Source organism: Jaculus jaculus, chromosome 16 (assembly GCF_020740685.1).
Source record: "Jaculus jaculus isolate mJacJac1 chromosome 16, mJacJac1.mat.Y.cur, whole genome shotgun sequence".
NCBI lineage: Eukaryota > Metazoa > Chordata > Mammalia > Rodentia > Dipodidae > Jaculus > Jaculus jaculus.
The window spans coordinates 19,087,474-19,106,890 of NC_059117.1; the positions used below are offsets into that span (position 1 = coordinate 19,087,474).

General features: G+C 42.9%; 1 protein-coding gene across 7 annotated transcripts in view; it reads right to left on the bottom strand.

Annotated features, from left to right (window-relative positions):
• Positions 1 to 19,417, bottom strand: part of Srpk2 (SRSF protein kinase 2) — a 238,872-nt gene that overhangs the window by 17,219 nt on the left and 202,236 nt on the right. For all 7 annotated transcript variants that reach the window (XM_045135485.1, XM_045135484.1, XM_045135483.1 and 4 more), the window contains 6 exons: positions 17,928 to 18,093; positions 16,720 to 16,745; positions 14,392 to 14,635; positions 13,145 to 13,627; positions 2,626 to 2,726; positions 2,429 to 2,536 (listed from right to left, as the gene is read on the bottom strand). In XM_045135485.1, coding sequence (XP_044991420.1) covers positions 2,429 to 2,536; positions 2,626 to 2,726; positions 13,145 to 13,627; positions 14,392 to 14,635; positions 16,720 to 16,745; positions 17,928 to 18,093 — 1,128 coding nt within the window. The remainder of the gene's footprint in view (positions 1 to 2,428; positions 2,537 to 2,625; positions 2,727 to 13,144; positions 13,628 to 14,391; positions 14,636 to 16,719; positions 16,746 to 17,927; positions 18,094 to 19,417) is intronic.

Below are 19,417 nucleotides of genomic sequence, written 5' to 3' on the forward strand. Positions count from 1 at the left end.
ACCCAATGCCTCTGTGGTACCAACCTTTGGCCCTGGCTACCTCCAGGCCAAATTTAAAAAGGTATACTGGAAGGCTATTATATAAAATATGGTATATTCACCATTATCAAGGTTCAATGATGTGTATATATTCCTGATAATGTTGCTAATATCTGTTTTACAAGTCACACAGAAACAGATTCAGGCCATGTCAGACACTACTGTGCCATCTGACGAACAGTTCTGGGAGAAAATTTCAGCCAGCTTATGTTCAGACAGTCCTGAGACAATCAACTCCATGTACCTGGGCTCCCTCAAATGTCCCCCAAGGCCTAGAAGTCCACAAGAAGAAAAACCCAGTTTGCTGTGTGCCCACTTCTCATTAGCTCCTTGCTTTTATTCTTTCTCCCCAACATTTTTTCCAAGCCTATCTTCCTGCACTGCATCAATACACTTTCAGGGTCCTTTAGAATAGCTCCCCTCTCTGGGAGAGACTCTCTAACTGCCACATGTCTACACACCCCTGTTCAGCCAGAAGCAGGTTATGACTGACCAGTAGTCATCCTCTTTCCTCTAAATTAAAAAAGCACAGGAAAGTCTAGGCTTGCTAGAAATCAAGGATGATTTGATTTCCTATCTCTTGCCTAGTTCCCTAGACCTGTTTTTCCACAACCTGGACCCCTCTTGGGATTGTGGTTGGTCAAGTTCAGCCCCCAGACCCTGAGGTCAGGGCTAGCCTCTTCCTGAGACAACCCCTAGCCCTAACCAACTAGCTGGCCCTCTGGTTCACCACAGCCAGAAGACAGGGTCCACCACTATAAGGTTATAAGTACCTTTGTGAGGGGAGGGCATGTTTTCAGAGCTGCCTGACCACTTGGGAACTTCTAGCTGTGGGTGAATTTTTCCTTGGCTGGGCCTGGACCCAGGCCTAGCTGAGCCAGCCAAAGGGAAAGCTCCCGGCCCTCACTGTCCACACGGGTTCTTTATCCTCTCCAGCTCCCCACATGGCAGGAGATCTTTGAACTTATTTTTTCTCTTTCCTTTCCATGGTTTTATCAGGCCCTCCATGTGGGATCTCTAGCCACATAGGTGTCTTTCCTTGGCTCTGTACTTACCTCAATAAATATAATAATTTAGTACTTTAAAAATGATGCACAGAAGCTAGGTGTGGTGGCTCACACCTGCAATCCCGGCACTTAAGCAGCTAAGGCAGGAGGACTGCTATGAGTCTGAGATCAGCCTGGGCTGCACAGCAAGACTGTCTTAAAAATAAGTAAGTAAATAAACAGGGCTGGAGAGATGGCTTAGCAGTGTGGTGGTTTGAATAGATGGCCCCCAATATGTTCAGTTGTTTGTTTGTTTGTAGTTGGCATCTGCAGTCACCTGGCTGGAGGCGGTGTCACTGGGTGGATCTTAAGGTGTGGTGGTGGGTTTCAGATTTCAATCTAAAGCTATGCAAAGTGTGCCTAGCTGGAGTTCCTGAAGTGTGCTTTGCTGTGTGGGTTTTGGCTTTGCTTCTCTCTCTCTCTCTGCTTGGGCCTATGAAGGCAGGCCAGCTTCTTCTGCCATTTATGGAACTTCCCCTGGATCTGTAGGCTTCAATAAATATCCCTTCCTCCATAAATGTGTCTGGTCTGAAAGTTCATCTCAGTGAACCTGAAGCCGTCTGCTACAAGCAGTTAAGGTGCTTGCCTAAAAAGCCTAAGGACCTAGGTTCAATTCCCCAGGGCCACAAAAGCCAGATGCACAAGTTAACACATGCATCTGGACTTCATTTGCAGTGGCTAGAGGCTCTAGCATGCCTATTCTCTCTCTTCCTCTCTCTCTACCTGCCTCTTTCTGTCTCTCTCAAATAAATAAATAAGTAAGTAAGTAAGTGGCTTCTGATGCCTCCAGGAAAGCATCACCAAGGTCTCTAGAGAAAAGACTCAATCCAAGAGAGTATAAAACAGATACCAGTGCTATCTCAGAAGTAACTGCACATTCTAGACAATAAGCTGGAAGATTCACTACATTCTGCTTTGTAAATCAAAACAAAACAAAAACAAAGAAACAAAAACGAAGGAAGAAAAACATCTCTTCCTTATCAGAAAGAAAATGAGGAAGCCTGCTCTGGTTAACCTGGCAGAGCTTCAACCTTGCAATCTCAGACCATATTACAAATGCCTCACTTTGCCCATGGTATGAATGAATGGGAGCTCCTCACAGGTTATAACATCACCTCTCATAAAAACAGAACCAGCAGAACAAAACCCTCTCAGGCACACTCAAGAAGAATTCTTCCAATTCTTAAAATATACAAGACTGCAACCTTCTTCCCCATCCTGTGGTAGACACTCACTCACATTAGGAGAACTGAGAATATATGCCCCAGCTAAAGTCCACTCATCAAGAGCATTCAAGGGAAAAGCCAGTTCATAGGGAAGACAATGGCAAAGGCTATTCTTACCATGCATGCTGTACTCCAAATGTCTGCAGGTGTGCTGTAGCCTGCTCCTATTAAGACCTCTATGGATCTATACTGACGTGTCTGGATGTCCTCTGTGAAGTGTTTATGCTGGAAAGGAACCCATACAATAGACATTAAAAAAGAAAAACACCTCACACAAAATCATGATTAAAATGTTCAAAGAAAACACTACTTACCACCCAACAAGCATTTCCCAGGTCAGCAATTTTTACTCTAATTTTATCTGCATTGCGTGGATCCAGGGGATTCACCAACAGATCAGCAGCCCGGGTTTTTGCTGGCAAGGGCAAATAACAGGACGGTTAGTGACAGGAAGAAGTGGTTTTCATGGGTAAACGAGTGTGCCGTGTAGAGCCTCTTGGTTGTTGCTTTTTAATATTTTATTTTTATTTATTTCACAGAGATAGACAGAGAATGGGCATGCCAGGGCTCCCAACCACTGCAAACGACTCCACACGTGTGCAGCCCCCTGTGCATCTGGCTAAGGTGGGTCCTGGGGAATCGAACCTGGGTCCTTTGGCTTTGCAGGCAAACACCTTAACCGCTAAGCCATCCCTCCAGCCCTCTTGGTTGTTTTTTTTTTAATATTTAAAATTTTTTATTTACTTGTTTGAGAAAGAGATACAGAAACAGGCAGGTAGACGGGGTGATGTATATATGGAGGGGAGGGGAGAGAATGGGCACGCCAGGGCCTCCAGCCACTGCAAACAAACTCCAGATGCGCCCCCTTGTGCATCTGGCTTAAGTGGGTCCTAGGGAATCTAACCGGAGTTCTTTGGCTTTGTAGGCAAGCACCTCAACCACTAAGCCATCCCTCTAGCCCAACCTCTTGGTTTTTACATAAAAGGGATAGGATGATCATGCAAGCCGAACATCCTGCAAGTTAAACTCAAGAGAATTTAAAACATCTTTTCATGTCTTGAAAATTCTCTACATAGTAACGAACCAGCCTGTCCAGAGGATTCCAGAGATACCGTCTTAGCTTATTTGTCTCATCACTGAGTCTTTCACCCTCGGTCAGCCCTAGAACAGGACAGCCTTGCTGTGTTGTAACCCTATGGTCACTCCTTGTCCAGCACAGCCCATTCCCTCCCAGGCCATATTCAGCTTACTGTGCCTCAATGAAGGACCATAAGGTCACATGCAGGCATCTACTGCTACAGCGTCTGAACAAAGCATCCCTACAGCTCCACCTTCCAGGGCTGAGCTCTCCAAAACAACGGATTAACAATACAGATTAAAGGCAGGGACTCATCTATCGTGACTTAGTTTTGAACACAGAAGACTAAAACAATGGTCTCCTGAGTTAAGTGGGCCATAAAGACAACCACCTCTGATGTCACTTATGAACTGCATTCTAGTGACTCAATTCCAGGATGACCTTGAGGAACTGTCCACAAGGCACAAGGTCTCAGGTAAGTCCTGCTTATGCTGCAAGAGAGTTAACTAAGGGGCAAGTGACAGAGAAAAGTCAGCATCTTCATCTTGTGGGTTTTTAAAAATATTTATTTGTAAGCAGATTTGTAGTGGCCTCCTGCCACTACAAATAAACTCTAGACACAGGTGTAATGTGTGCATCTGGCTTTATATAGGTACTGGGGAATTGAATCCCAGGCGTCAGGCTTTGCAAGCAAGAGCCTTTAACCACTGAGCCATCTCTCCAGTCTGTATCATTTATAGGCAGACCTAATGAAAAGAAAGGGATGAAGCCGGGCGTAGTGGCACACGCCTTTAATCCCAGTACTCAGAAGGCAGAGGTAGGAGGATCACCATGAGTTCGAGGCCACCCTGAGACAACAGAGTGAATTCCAGGTCAGCCTGGGCTAGAGAGAGATCCTACCTCGACAACCCCCCCCACCCAACAAATTCTAACACCTAGAAATTGTAAACCTGGCAAATGATACACTCTTTAACATTCAGTTTTTAGGAAAGGAGGAAGAAGAATGAATCCTTTCTGTAAAAAAAAAAAAAAAAAAAAAAAAAACCACATTAATAAGCAAGAAGAAGGAAGGATATTAATGGAAGGAAGGAGAGGATGAGAGGGTAACTGGAGGGGTGGAAGATGACTATACTCATGTATGAAAATGTCAAAAATTGGAGAGAAAGAAAAAGAAACACAAACCACAAAGAAGAGGAATTGGCAACATCTAGCTGACTTGCCTGATCCAGGCTCCACTGTGAGCAGCTAAGCCACACTCTGGGGTCAGTGAGGACTAGTGAGCAGGCCATAGAAAGCAAAAGTCTGCAGAGGGAAAGGAAGTCGCCCAGGCCCTGTGCGAGCCTTCACGTCTTCTCCATGATGGCAGGCATCAGTTGTTGAGGGAAAACAGGAGATCTGCAGGCCACAACCCACCCCTAGCACTTGTTTTTAAAGACCACTTCCCAGAAACTGTGGGATTCAAGGGCCCAGGACAAAATCCACTCTCAAAGACACTATTACCACACAGTTAAATACAGTTTCCTTGCATTTATAGTCCCTCTATGTTCACTAATTACAATCTCTCTGGTGACATAGTATTTTCCTTCAAGTTAAGGTTGGTAAATAAATAGTAATTTACTTAAAATGTGCCCTAGATGATGCGAGGTAATTTATCTCCATCATTTAACTGTGTAAGAACATAACAGAAGGTACCTCTGATTATCTTTGGCAGTGTGACAGTTCCTGTGATGAGAACATGACTACAGCACTCCACAAAGACCTTGTGAACATCACGAGGCTCCCATTTGCTGTGCAAGCTTTCCAAGTTTGCTGGAATGACTCCTCTGAGTACCTCTCCCACTGGTGACCTGTCATGCTGTTCTTTCTCTCTGACAATACTAACACAAATTAGCACCCAGATGAAAAGCATGCCACTGCCCGGCATCCACTAAGTGAGAAGAGGAGTTAAGATTCCACTTTATGAAGGACCAGGACCTATAAATCACTCTCTCATAAATGGGTCTCTAACAACTGGCATACAACAGGCAGCAGTGTGGACGTCACTGTGTGCACACACACGCGTGTACTTCTTTTCTCAAGGTAGGGTTTCACTCTGGCCCAGGTAGACCTAGAATTCACTATGTAGTATTAGGGTGGCCTCAAACTCATGGTGATCCTCCTACAACTTGCCTTCCAAGTGCTGAGATTAAAGGCATGCGCCATCACACACAGCTCTCATATGCATTTTTTTAAATATTTTATTTATTTGAGAAAGAGATAAGAGGAAAGGATGGAGGGAAACAGGAAAAAGAGATAGTGGGAGAAAATGGGCACGCCAGGTCATCCAGCCACTGCAAATGAATTCCAGATGCATGGGCCACCTCACACATCTGGCTTATGTGGGTATTGGGGAATCAAGCCTGGGTCCTTAGGCTTTACAGACAAGTGCCTTAATCATTAAACTATTTCTCCAGCCCTCACATGTGTATTTTTAAACAGCCTAAAAACAAGGCACAATTGACAGGTGTGGTGGTGCACACCTTTAATCCCAGCATTTGGGAGGCAGAGATAGGAGGATCACCATGAATTCAAGGCCACCCTGAGACTACATCATGAACTCCAGGTCAGCCTAGGCTACAGTGAGACCCTACCTCAAAAAAACAAAAACAAAACAGAGCTGGGGAGATGAGTTAGTGGTTAAGGCACTTGGCTGAAAAGCCTAAGGACCCAGGTTTGATTCTCCAGGTCCCACATTAGCCAGATGCACATCATACATGGCACACATGCCTGGAGTTCATTTGCAGTGGCTAGAGGCTGTGGTGCACCTATTCTCCCTCCTTCCCTCTCTCTCTCCCCCTCATCCCTCTATCTCAAATAAATAAATAAAACAACAACAATAATAATAATAAAAACAAAAGCCAGGCATGGTGGCACACGCCTTTAATCCCAGCACTGGGGAGGCATAGGTAGGAGGATCGCCATGAGTTCAAGGCCACCTTGAAACTACATAGTGAACTCCAGGTTAGCCTGGGCTAGAGCGAAACCCCACCTTGAAAAACTTAAAAAAAAAAAAAAAAAGGCACAAATATCTTCTCTATCTAGAGGAGGATTGGTACCAGGCCCAAGGAAACAACAGAATGAGGAGAATTTCCATTTCCCTGACAAATACTTACCGACAAACTTTCTGTGTGCTAGATGCCATCCAGGCACTGCAAACACAACTAAAAGACGATACTCCCCAAATTAGAAAAGCTGTATAATGTACCTGTTGAAACTATAAATAATAATAAAAGCAAATGAGTAGTTTACACATCACATCAGAAAACTAGAGCTGCCATGAAGAAAAACTAAGCTAAGAGCAGAGATGGCTATGTAGAATGTGTTGAGGAGAAGAGAGGTCTTCTCTAAGAAGGCAGCATTCAAGGAAGGCATGAAAGAGAGAAGTTCTAGGCAGAGGAGACAGGCAGTGCTAAGATTCTGAGGCAGAATCAAGCTCCCAATTCGGAAAACATGAGGAAAAAGACCCGTGTGAGTGGGTATGGCTCTAGTAACTAATGGCCTAAGAAAGAACTTCAATGCCACTAATGAATCTAAAAGAAGTCTACATCCTGTAGCCTGGCATTCAAGTTCTTCAAACATCTCAGTCTGGCTCTGACCATTCCCTACTATGAACACCCTGATCAATGATACAGACCTACACAAACTTGCACTAAGCTTGCTTCTCTCACTTTGTATTTATTCCAAACTCCTCCCATGCACTGCAGGAAACAAATGACACCTCCTCCAAGATATACCAAACATCTCAGCTGGAAGCCTCAACTGAGAACTGCCAACAGGGGAATGAATAAAGAACAGCTCCTGCAGTACTTCCTGGGAATCTAACAATGCTGAAAGACTAGCAGGAATGGTATATGCCTTATACAAAGTAAAATTCTGATTGTGAAAGGAATTAGATAGGAGAAAGGAAAGAGTAAATTCTAACTTACTTGTTTATTCATTAGTAAGTACTCCAATGCAAAGGTTATAAAAACAAAAACAGGGCTGAAGAGATGGCTTAGCACTCAAGGTGCTTGCCTGGGGAGACTAAGGACTTAGGTTCGATTCCCTAGTGCCCACATAGGCTGGATGCACAAGGTAGTGCATACATCTGGACTTAGTTTGAAGTAGCTAGAGGGACAGGTGCACTCATTCTCTCTATATATGCCTCTTCTCCCTCCCCCCTTCTCTTTCAAATAAATAAATAAATAAATTATACTGCCTTTTCAGAGTTGATATCCCAGTGGAAATAAGCAATAATCATACATTAAGAAAAGTATTGCCAAGCTGGAGAAATGGCTCAGTGGTTAAGGTGCTTACCTGCAAAGCCTAAGGACCAGGTTCGATTCTCCAGTACCCAACTAAAGGCCAGATGCACACAGTGGCACATGTCTCTGGAGTTCGTTTGGGGTTGCCGGAGGCCCTGGTGCTCCTATTCTCTCCCTCTCTACCCTCTCACCTCTGCCTCTTTCTCTAACAAATAAATTAACTAATTAAGAAAAGAATTGTTAGTAGAGAAGGGAAAGAAAGCTGAGGCCAGATGGGGAACACAGGACCAGCCACCCAGGAGCAGTGCTCTGTTTTCCCATATCCTGAATCAGGAAAAATGGAGGATAACTTCACAACTATTGAGAAGACTTGAGTATGGACTAAGTAACATAACATAAAAATCATTTACAGCCTTATTTATATTCAGTAATGGCACCGGTATGATAACAGAGAACACCCTTAATTCATCCTTCAAGTGATAAATGATAAAGTATTTAAAATTAAAATATCCTAATATCTATAGTGCAGTTTCTATAGAAAATAGTAATATAAAAAAAATAAAAATAAAAAAGAAAATAGTAATATAGGGTTGGAGAGATGGCTAAGGTGCTTACCTACAAAGCCTAAGGACCCAGAACCCACATAAGCCAGATGCACTCTGTGGTACATGTGTATGGAGTTTGTTTGCAATGGCTGGAGGCCCTGGCATGCCTATTCTCTTCCTCCTTCCCTCCCTCCCTCCCTCCCTCTCTCATAAGTAAAAATAAAATTTTTTTTTTTTTAAAAAAGATAATAACAGTCCGGTCAAGATGGCACCCACCTAACCACACCTCACCTCCCGGGGAAGGAAGGAAAGACAGAGATCATGAGAAGAAAACCAGCCCACCGCACCTCACCAGGGCCCCTGCCCCCATAGAGGAACTGGGGAGATGAGCGAGACTGCTGCTTTCTTGGTGAACCTGGTACCAGCACAAGGAAGATACACACAGAGAATACTCAACTCCTACCAAACCAGAGATCCAGAGACACAGAGGCTCTCAAGACCTCATCACTGAAGTAGACCTAAAACAAACCCAACATGGCTCAGGGAAATTCAGGGAAGAGAGGAAGGAAAGATTGTTAGAGCCACACGTTTGGGACATTATGCAGAGACACTGCTCTTCCCCATAACTGATGGCTACCCCCACAGTGCACGACCCACATTCTCCAATGAGGAGGGTTCTTGTGGAGGGGGGAAGACAGGGAGGAGGCTAACAATGGTACCAACATGGCTATATACACACTGTGTACATAACTAATAATAATAATTTTAAAAAAAGAGAAAAGAAGAAAAAAAAGAAAATAACAATATATACTTTGTCAAAATGTTAATTTGGGGGAGATGGCTCAGCAGCTAAAGGTGCTTGCTTGTAAAGCTTGCTGAGCTGGGTTCAATCCCCAGTACTTACATATAACTAGATGCACAAAGTGGTACATGCATCTGAGTTTGTTTGCAGCAGCAAGAGACCCAAGTGCACCCAAACATTCTGTTTCTCTCATAAATAAGCAAGTAAGATAAAATATTTTTGAAATGCTTATTTGAGAGCTGGGAAGATGCTCAGTGGTTAAAGGCTCTTAACTGTAAAAATCCTGCCAACCTGGGTTTAATTTCCAAGCTGCTTACATAAGCCAGACAGAAAAGGTGGGCCAAGTATCTGGTGTTCACTTACAGTGGCAAGAGGTTCTGACATACACATGCACACACACATAAAAAATTTCATTAAAAAAATGCCAATTTTGAATCCAGGTGGAAGGTAGACAGTTTTTATTAAGATAGTCTTCCAAAAGTGTTATTTATTATTGTTTTTAAAAAACCCTCAGCTGGGTGTGATGGTGCACACCTTTAATCCCAGCACTTGGGTGGCAGAGGTAGGAGGATCACTGTGAGTGTGAGGCCACCCTGAGACTCCATAGTGAATTCCAGGTCAGCCTGGATTAGCTAGAGTGAGACGCTACCTCAAAAAAACAAAAATAAACAAATAATAAACAAACAAAACCCTCAAAAAAACCCACCAAAAATCCTAGCAGCAACTTGGAACAATTTGAAAGGCAGGTGGGAATGGCAGCTAGAGAACATAGAGCCAAGAGACCAGCAAGGACCTTCTGTTCCAGTGCAGCTGAACAGTGAGCAACACCTCAAGGCCAAGGGCAGGAGGACCCTGCCGGAGGGCTGAGGCGCGCCAAGAGAGCACAGTGCTTTCGGTAAGAGAGGAGAAGCCTGAGCACTGCTGCCACATCACTCACAGCAGCTCACAGCAGGAGCTCTCCCTGCTGGCCGCTGACCTCAGGAACATGAGCACAGGAGAAAGACCATTTTGCCTTTGGCCCATGCTGCTGCTGCCAGGACTCAACAGTGGCAGAGGGAGTAACAGGAGCTTAGCTGCTGATGACACACCGACACCACCAGAAATCTTGAGCAGGCACAGGTCAGTCAGGCAAAGACTAGCACGTCAGGAGAACAGCTGAGAACCGAGACGGGTGGACCACCAACACTATTTTTTAATTCCCCTCTATTTCTGTCTCTCAATTGGATATTTGTCTTCTTTTCAGGCCTTGATTATACCTACCTACCCACCCTTACTTCTTAGTGTAATAATAATAATATGACAAATAAAGATGAATTAGGAACCGGAAAGCCTTAGCTCAGGACCTCTGAATTATTGGCAAATGATTATGCTGAGCCGCCCACTGTGCCTGGCTCTCAGATGTTACCAATGGGGCCTATCAGCAGCAAGCACACTCTGCTGGGGCACATGACAACTAAGACACATGCACTGAAAAGAGTTCATTCATAAAAGCATTATTCCAGCCAGGGACGTTGGTGCACACCTTTAATTCCTAGTACTAAGAGGACTGCCATGAGTTCAAGGCCGACGTGGGGCTACTGAGTGAATTCAAGGTCGGCCGGGGCAAGAATAAGAGTCTACCTTACCTCAAAAAGATATTATTATTCCATACTCCATATAATTATTTATTTACCTAAATCATTTGATCTCATGCTAATAGCAGCACCAGAGGTAGTCACTGCTTTTCATTTAATAGAGGAGGAAACTGCAACACAGGGAGGTTAAGAAACAAAAGTCCCATGGCTATTAAGTCTTAAACTAAGACATTATTTCGTATGTTTGAAGCCAGTGCCCCTTGAAAAATAATAGAAGACCATTGCATAAATTAGTTTATATATGAATCTTGGTGTGAAAACAGAACTGTACGCTGGGGAAGGCACCTGCTTGCAAACCCTACTACCCTGGGTTACATTCCCCAGTACCCACATAAAGCCAGACTCACAAAGTAACACATGTGTCTGGAGTTCAAGAGGTCCTGGTATACCATTTTTATCTCTTAAATGAATAAAAATACTCAAAAACACTTGAGCTTCAATAGGAACAGTAAATGTGGAGAAGATGTATGTCATTGCTGCCTTTTTCTACCTGAAAGGAATCTACATTCCATTTGAAGCCTTCCACTCTCTGGCCAGGGCAAAGGTGACCAGGAGTATAGTGTGTGCTGCCACGTAAATAAAAACATTATACATAAAAACATAAGCTAGGGCCTGGTGTGGTGGTGCACGCCTTTAATCCCAGTACTCGGGAAGCAAAGGTAGGAGGATCGCCGTCTGTTCAAAGCCACCCTGAGACTACATAGTGAATTCCAGGTCAGCCTGGGTTTGAGCGAGACCCTACGGGGGGGGGGGGGGGGGAAGGAATATATAAATATTAGGATGATTAGTTACAGCCAGTTAGTAATAAAGGTTGCTGGCCTGCTACAATGAAAGGGGTTGGAGAATCTCTTAGGCAAATGTTTGCCAAGCTGGCACCTCAGTTACTCATCATTTGTTAAACACTATCAGTAGAGGGAGCAGAGGAGGTTTCTGAGCTTTTCTACTGTGGGCCAAAATTGAAACCAACTATGATACCCAGTTTTCACTTACTGAAGTCAATGAACCACATGTCAAGTGGCATTTCCTCTCCAACTAAGGATTTGAAGACAGTGTTTCAAGATAGACAAAAACATAAAATTCAGTCTATAATCTGTCATCCTGTTTAAACCCATGATATGTTCTTTAAAAATATAGGGCTGAAGGGATGGCTTAGTGATTAAGGCATTTGCCTGCAAAGCTAGAGGACCCAGCTTCGATTCCTCAGGACCCTTGTTAGCCAGATGCACAAGGGGGCGCACATGTCTGGAGTTCATTTGCAGTGGCTGGAGGCCCTGGCACACCCACTCATTCTCTCTCTCCCTTCTTCTCTGTCAAATAAATAAATAAATAAAATATTTTTAAATAAAAATATAATCCTAGGCCAGTTATCAAAAGCAGGGTTCTATAATCAGAGACAATTATCAAATGAATCATGACACTTCTTTCTCAGTACAGCAAAGAGCATGCTCTCAAGATGTTCTCTTGAATAGAATCAAAACAAAATCTAAACACAATACTACCACATAGCAGAGGTTACAAAATGTGAACTATATTAGGAGTTATAAAAAGTATCTACCGGGGCTAGAGAGATGGCTCAGCAGTTAAGACACTTGCCTGAAAAGCCTAACAACTAGGATTTAATTCCCCAGTACCCACATAAAGCCAGATGCACAAAGTGAGGCATGTGTCTAGAGTTCCTTTCTAGTGCGGGTAGAGGCCCTGGCATGCCCATTCTCTCTGTCTCTCTTCTCTTTCTCTCTCTGCTTGCAAATAAATAAATATATATGTAAAAAATCTACAAGGTTGCCAGGTGTGGTGGCACATGACTTTAGTCCCAGCATTAGGGAGGCAGAAGTAGGAGGATTGCCATGAGTGTGAGGACCACTACATAGTGAATTCCAGGTCAGCCTGAGCTACAGTGAGACCGTACCTTGGGGAAAAAACCCAACACTACAAGGTTGATAGATCTAGAGAAGGCTTTTGCAAAATGTTTGATGTCATTAATAAGTATAAAAAGAATGAGAAGAGCTCAGAAATGAGATTTCATATGCACAGTAAGAGAAAGCCTAATGGTATATAATACATTTTAATACATTTTATTTATTTATTTATTTATTTATTTATTTATTTATTTATTTATTGAGAGTGACAGACACAGAGAGAAAGACAGATAGAGGGGGAGAGAGAGAATGGGCGTGCCAGGGCTTCCAGCCTCTGCAAACGAACTCCAGACACGTGCGCCCCCTTGTGCATCTGGCTAACGTGGGACCTGGGGAACCGAGCCTCGAACCGGGGTCCTTAGGCTTCACAGGTAAGCGCTTAACCGCTAAGCCATCTCTCCAGCCCATATAATACATTTTAAAAGCATATTAAATATTTTCAAATACAAAAAATAAAAACACAAGTATACATTTATATGGCTTGTGTACCTATAGCCTTTCCTTTTGCAGAGTTTGTCAAAGGCACAGCCCTGTCCTGTGAGAGCAGGCACTAAGTAGGAAAGGGCACTTACTTTTTGGCAAATCCCCAGTACTGGAGGCTGAAACTGTCCTGCTTCTGTCATGAGATGGACTACTTTCTTCTTGCTCAGTAAGTGGAGAGCCCTCTGAGAGCACAGAGCCACAGGCCACAGGTTCTAATGGCCCAGAGAACAATGAGGTGGAAAACTCTGCAAACTGTGATTCTGGAATCTTATGTTGTCCATTTGGCAATTCACCATTGAATTGTTCATAGGAGCTGCTATATGTGTAATCGCTTTCTGCATTAGGCTCGTCAAGGTTATATTCCTCAGGATTTGGGCAGTCATCTTCATCATCCTCCTCATCCTCCAGCTGCTGTTCCAGTATGAAGGGGCCATTTTCAATATGGCCATTGGTTTTAGGGGACTCAATCCATGTAGGGTCTATGTTCGCCAGCTCCTGTTCAACATCGTCTTCATCTTTTTCAGCATTTTCTTTCTCTGCATCCTCTTTCTCTTCCTGGTCCTCAGCTTCACCTTAAAGAAAGGGTGGGTTAAGATTAGCACTCACTACTCTCTCACAGGTTGCTCCTTCAATGAGACATTTTTTATGTACAACATAGGTTGCACTTCTTGATTTTCAAGGTAAAAATCTTTAGGTTTGATAAATTCTGTCTTGGAAAACTTCTTAGGAACAAGTTAGCTCTTGGGAACAGTAAGTAAAACTGGACTTTCATTTCAACCCTTCCTTTAAGGGTTATGATGCATTACAGCTAGGCAAAATTACAAAATAAAGGGCAGGCCACTATTAGCAAGACAGACATAATGTTTCTTAGACACTCTTTTTTTGTTGTTCATTTTTATTTATTTATTTGAGAGCAACAAAGAAAGAGGCAGATAGAGAATGGGTGCACCAGGGCTTCCAGCCACTGCAAATGAACTCCAGATGCTTGCATCCCCTTGTACATCTGGCACACGTGGGTCCTGGGGAATTGAGCCTCGAACTGGGGTTCATAGGCTTCACAGGCAAGCGCTTAACCACTAAGCCATCTCTCCAGCTCTTCTTAGGCACTCTTTTTCCCCATTTTGAAAAGCTCCTCTGAAACAGTAACACACACATATATTCTATGACATGCATGATAAATGAGAGCCATGAGCTGCTTCCCATATTCTCCAACAAGGAGCTGGAGTGTCTTCATTAATACCTGGAGAAATAGCTCAGAGCCAACCATGTGGTACGGAGTCCGGTCCCCATTTAGGAAGTTCATGGGCCCATCACCCTGCTTCTGGGTCACACTAACCGTTGTCCTTTGCTGTCTCTTCTGCTGCCTCTTCTAATCCTGCTGCTTTTAGTTTCACCTCCGGGCTATAATAGTCATCTTGCTCATTGGGAGGCGCAGCGGAGGTGATGCTCTCCTCTGTTATCCTCCTTTCAGCTTCCCGCTCCAGTTCCTCAATCTCCTGCAGGCGTTTTTCCAGTAACTCAGCCTGCCTCTTCTGCTTCTTTTTCAGCTTTTTCTTTTTGTTTTTGGATATTTTTCCTATCTACAAACATTAAGAGAACACTACATGTCATTGGCTTTCTTTACAGCGCTATATAATAGTACAGGTAAGAACAGTAGGACAAATTCCAACAAACTCTGCTTTTTATGTACTATCCAGCTAAATTCACAAGCCCAGAGAGAAGATCCATTTTATGGTTAAGATTATGGTAAAATAGACAACACTGCTGGCTCTATCAGTGCTCCCCTCAAAGGGATATAATTTATATCAGAAACTCTTTGTTAAAATCTAGGTGAGCCAGGCGTGGTGGTGCACACCTTTAATCCCAGCACTCAGGAGGCAGAGGTAGGAGAATCACCATGAGTTCAAGGCCACCCTGAGACTACATAGTGAATTCCAGGTCAGCCTGGGCTAGAGTGAGACCCTACCTCGAAAAAAAAAAAAAAAAATCCAGGTAAAGCCAGGCATGGTGGCACACACCTTAAATCCCAGCCCTTAGGAGGCAGAGGTAGGAGAATCGCTGTGAGTTCAAGGCCACCATGAGACTACATAGTGAATTCCACATCAGCCTAGGCTAGAGTGAGACACTATCTTAAAAAACAACAAAAATCTACGTAAACTGATATCCTCAAATACCTTACTTTAAACAAGTGGCTAGTTCCTCTTACAGGTTCTATTTGTCTCTGCCTGTATACAAAGTTATTCTCACCTCCTCATTAACCCCCCCCCAAAAAAAAACCTGTGAAGAAAGGTATCCAGTAGCACTGTCTGACTATGACTCATACTGAGCTGTGATAAAGACTCAATGTAATATGAACTTCAGAAATGAGCATACAATGTATAAGAGCAAAAAAAGAAAAAGCCAGTTTTTTTATCTGCCTCCAATTAATGTCATGTGACTTAGGAAGTACTGGCAAGGAGAGCTTCCAATGTGTAGGGCTCCCCCACAGCGACTCCTCAGTATTGTTAACTTCCATTCCCTTGGCCACGGTGCTTTGACAGATCCACAATATATGGAGAAAAATTAGGACAATGTCAGAAAAAGAGGTAGCTTGGAAGCCAACCAAAAGTAATGCAAAGTGGTTTTGGAATGATTACACTGCAAACTCTACTCGCATCACTTCACAATTCCCAAGCCCTCCAACAGCACCCCAGAAAGTACATAAAGACAACAGGCCTTGGGGCTAGGCTCAGTGGTTAAAGATGTTTGTTTGCCACTCACATAAAGCCTGACAGGTATTCATTTGCATCAGCTGGTACGAGCACAGGCATGCACGCACGCACACACACAAAGCACACCAAAACATGCATGCAAATAGATGCAAATATATATTTTTTAATTTTTTTGTGGTTTTTTGAGGTAGAGTCTTGCTCCAGCCCAGGTGGACCTAGAATTCACCATGTAGTCTTAGGGTGACTTCAAATTCAAGGCAATCCTCCTATCTCTGCAGCCCAAGTGCTGGAATTAAAGGTGTGCACCACCACACTCAGCTTTAAAAGACTTTTATTTGCAAGCAGAGACAGAGAGAGAAAGGGATGGGTGGAGGGAGGAGGAGGAAGAGGGGAAGAAGAGAGAGAAAATTGGTGCACTAGGGCTTCTATCCACTAGAAATGAACTACAGATGCATATGCCACTTTGTGCATCTGGCTTTATGTGGGTATTGGGGAACTGAACCAGGGACATTAGGCTTTGCAGGCAAGCACCTTAACCACTAAGCCATCTTTCTAGTCCCCCCCCCCCCCCAGATTTTTTTAAAGATAGGTCTTAAGCCAAGTAAGATGGCACATGCCTTTAACACCAGCACTTAGATGGCTGAGGTAACAGGATCCCCAGGAGTTCCAGGCCATTCTGGGGCTACTGAGTGAGCTTCAGGTCAGCCCAGGCTAGAGTGAGAACGTACCTAGGGGCCTGGGGGAGGATTAGCAAGAAAACAAGATAGGTGTTGCCACATACAGGTTTGACTATTTCAGCTTAAAATAGGAAGTCTTTCAATTTTAAGGATACAGAGTGTTTATAAACAAGTTCACCTTTTAAATTAATATGCACTAGAACATCTATTCTAATTTGAAAAGCTCAATAGTAAAGAGTTCCTTTTGATAAGCTGAATACAAGGATGCGTACTTACAGGCTTTTGCTGCGGAGCAGTACTCACTAAAATAAAATAAACAAAACAAGTATTTAGAGGAAAATGCATATGTATCTTTAGGTAATTTGAATTGCAAAATGAAATGTTGCTGTCTTGGTAGCTAAGCAGCTTCACAATCTTAAAATTCACAAGTTTCTGAATTATAAGGACCTTAGAGAAAGTTTACCCAACTAAAACAAATGACTGGCTCTTAAAGGGCATAACAAACTGTTTACACTGAGCCATTTCTCATTTTTTATTAAATATTTTTTCAAAATCAGCCACTCTCAAAGCACCAATTAGTAACTGAGGAAAAGGGAGAACAGTTCACCAATTACAATCATTGTATCAATTTTGTGTGATGCAAAATGAGATGAAAAATCTACATGAGAGAATGTTCATCTGTTTGAAATCTACTAGGCAAACCTTGTACAACGAAACTAAATCAAACAGTATAGCAAGTTGCAACAATGGATCCAGAAAATATGCCAGACCCCTACCAGGACTAAAAGCTTCATATGTTGGTTCCATGACAAAAATAGTACTCTGGCAGCACATGAGATGCACTAACGGCACGTCCCTGGAGGTCCAGTCACAGGAGCCCTCAGCTCTTTGGTCTGTACACTTCCCGACATGTCCGAACACGGGCAACGTGAAAAGAGCGAAAGCCCAGCCAGTGCTTCACTGCCACCAACGAATTCTGTGATATTCAGAAATCAAAATACGCTAATACTCAAGTCACTAAGCTTTCTTCCCTATGCCCCTATGTTTTTCACAACTAATTCCAAATGTACCAGTTCAATGTACAGCAGCTATAGTAACTGAATTTGTGCCAGTTAAATATATAATGCAGCTAAATTAACTGAGGAGAAAGTATTATAATAAAACCTAAACTAGAGAGGTGGCTAGAGAGATGGCTCAGCAGTTCAGGCACTTGCCTGAAAAAACATTCTTGGTATAGAGGTGGGTAACACAAGAATATGTTCGTATACAGTCAAAGCAACAGCTAAGATTTCAGGTGGCATTTTAGTGGAGGCAAAAGTAATTCAAATATTAAAAGACAAATTAAAATAGTCTAGCTATTGCCAGCAACAAATTTTTTGTTTTTTAAAGTTCCTAGTAAGTGTACACATTTAACTCAACTGCCTTCAGCGTGCCACCCCAAAAGAGCATCTGTCCTTGAGCAGACAGAGGCCCAGCTCCCTCACCTGCAGACCCGGAAGGAGGAGGAGCGCCTGCTTTCTGCCACTCAGTGGCCTCTGCTGCCATTCTTCTCACATAGGCATCATCCACGCACATCAAGATGTTTTCCGGCTTTATGTCAGTATGAATTATCTTGCATTTACTGTGTAGATAATCTAACCCTTGAAGGACCTGGCCATAGTAAAATCAAGAAAGGAGAGGAGCTATTAGTAACCTTTATTTGTGAATTAGGTAATATAATCATGAGGTACTCAATTTTGTAGGCACAAAGAAAACTTAGTAAAAAAAAAAAAAATCTCGTTTCTGCAAGCAGCCACTATGTCTCATTCTACCATTCATTTTGTGCATTTCTTTAAGAAGAACTGTATTAAAAAACCAATTATCACATGGTTCACCACTTAAGGTGAGTGATTCTATTCTTTGATTGCAACTATTACTTCACTCCCACCACTTTTCAACTCTTCACTCCTAACTGCCATCTGTTTACTTGAAAATTTTGTATTTTATTTAAATCATATCATATAAGTGATCTTTTCTATCTGGCATACTGTTCAAGGTTCACTTTGTGGAAAATGTTATCAGTACTTAGTTCCTTTTATTGTTGAGTCATGTTCGACTGTATAGACAGATGGCATTGTTGTATATCTTATTTATTTATTTATTTATCCCCAAGATAGGGTCTCACTCTAGCCCAGGCTGACCTGGAGTTCACTATGGAGTCTCAGGGTGGCCTTGAACTAAACGCAGTCCTCCTACCTCTGCCTCCCGAGTGCTGGGATGAAAGGCATGCGCCACCACACCCGGCTTGTTTACTCATTTATTTATTATGTGAACATCAATACTACTTCTACTTTTTGGTTATTAAAACCAGTATTTCTTTTTACAATACTTTTTTATTTACTTGAGAGAGAGAGGCAGATATAGGAGGGAGGAAGAGAGACAATGGTGTGTCAGGGCTTCCAGCCACTGCAAACAAATTCCAGATACATGAGCCACCATGTGCATCTAGCTTGTGTGGATTCTGAGAGTCAAACCTGGGTCATTCGGCTTCAAAGGCAAGCACCTTAATTGCTAAGTCATCCTTCCAGCCCAAAACTAATATGAGGAGCTACCATATTATTTTCCACATAGTAAACCTGGGCGTGGTGGTATACACCTTTAATCCCAGCACTCGGGAGGCAGAGGTAGGAGGATTGCTGTGAGTTTGAGGCCACCCTGAGACTCCATGGTGAATTCCAGGTCAGCATAGGCTAGCGTGAGACCCTACCTCGAGAAACCAAAATAAATAAATAAATAGTAAGAAGGATATCATTTTGTATTTTCATAAAAAATAAGGATGCACTCCTTAAAGGAACATAATCCAATGGGCCTATGTTTTTCATTGAGCAACAATGTGGAGGTTTTAAATATTTTATTTATTTATTTGCAAGCAAAAGAGAGAGAGAGGGAGAGAGAGAGGATGGTCATAGGGCCTCTACCACTGCAAACAATCTTC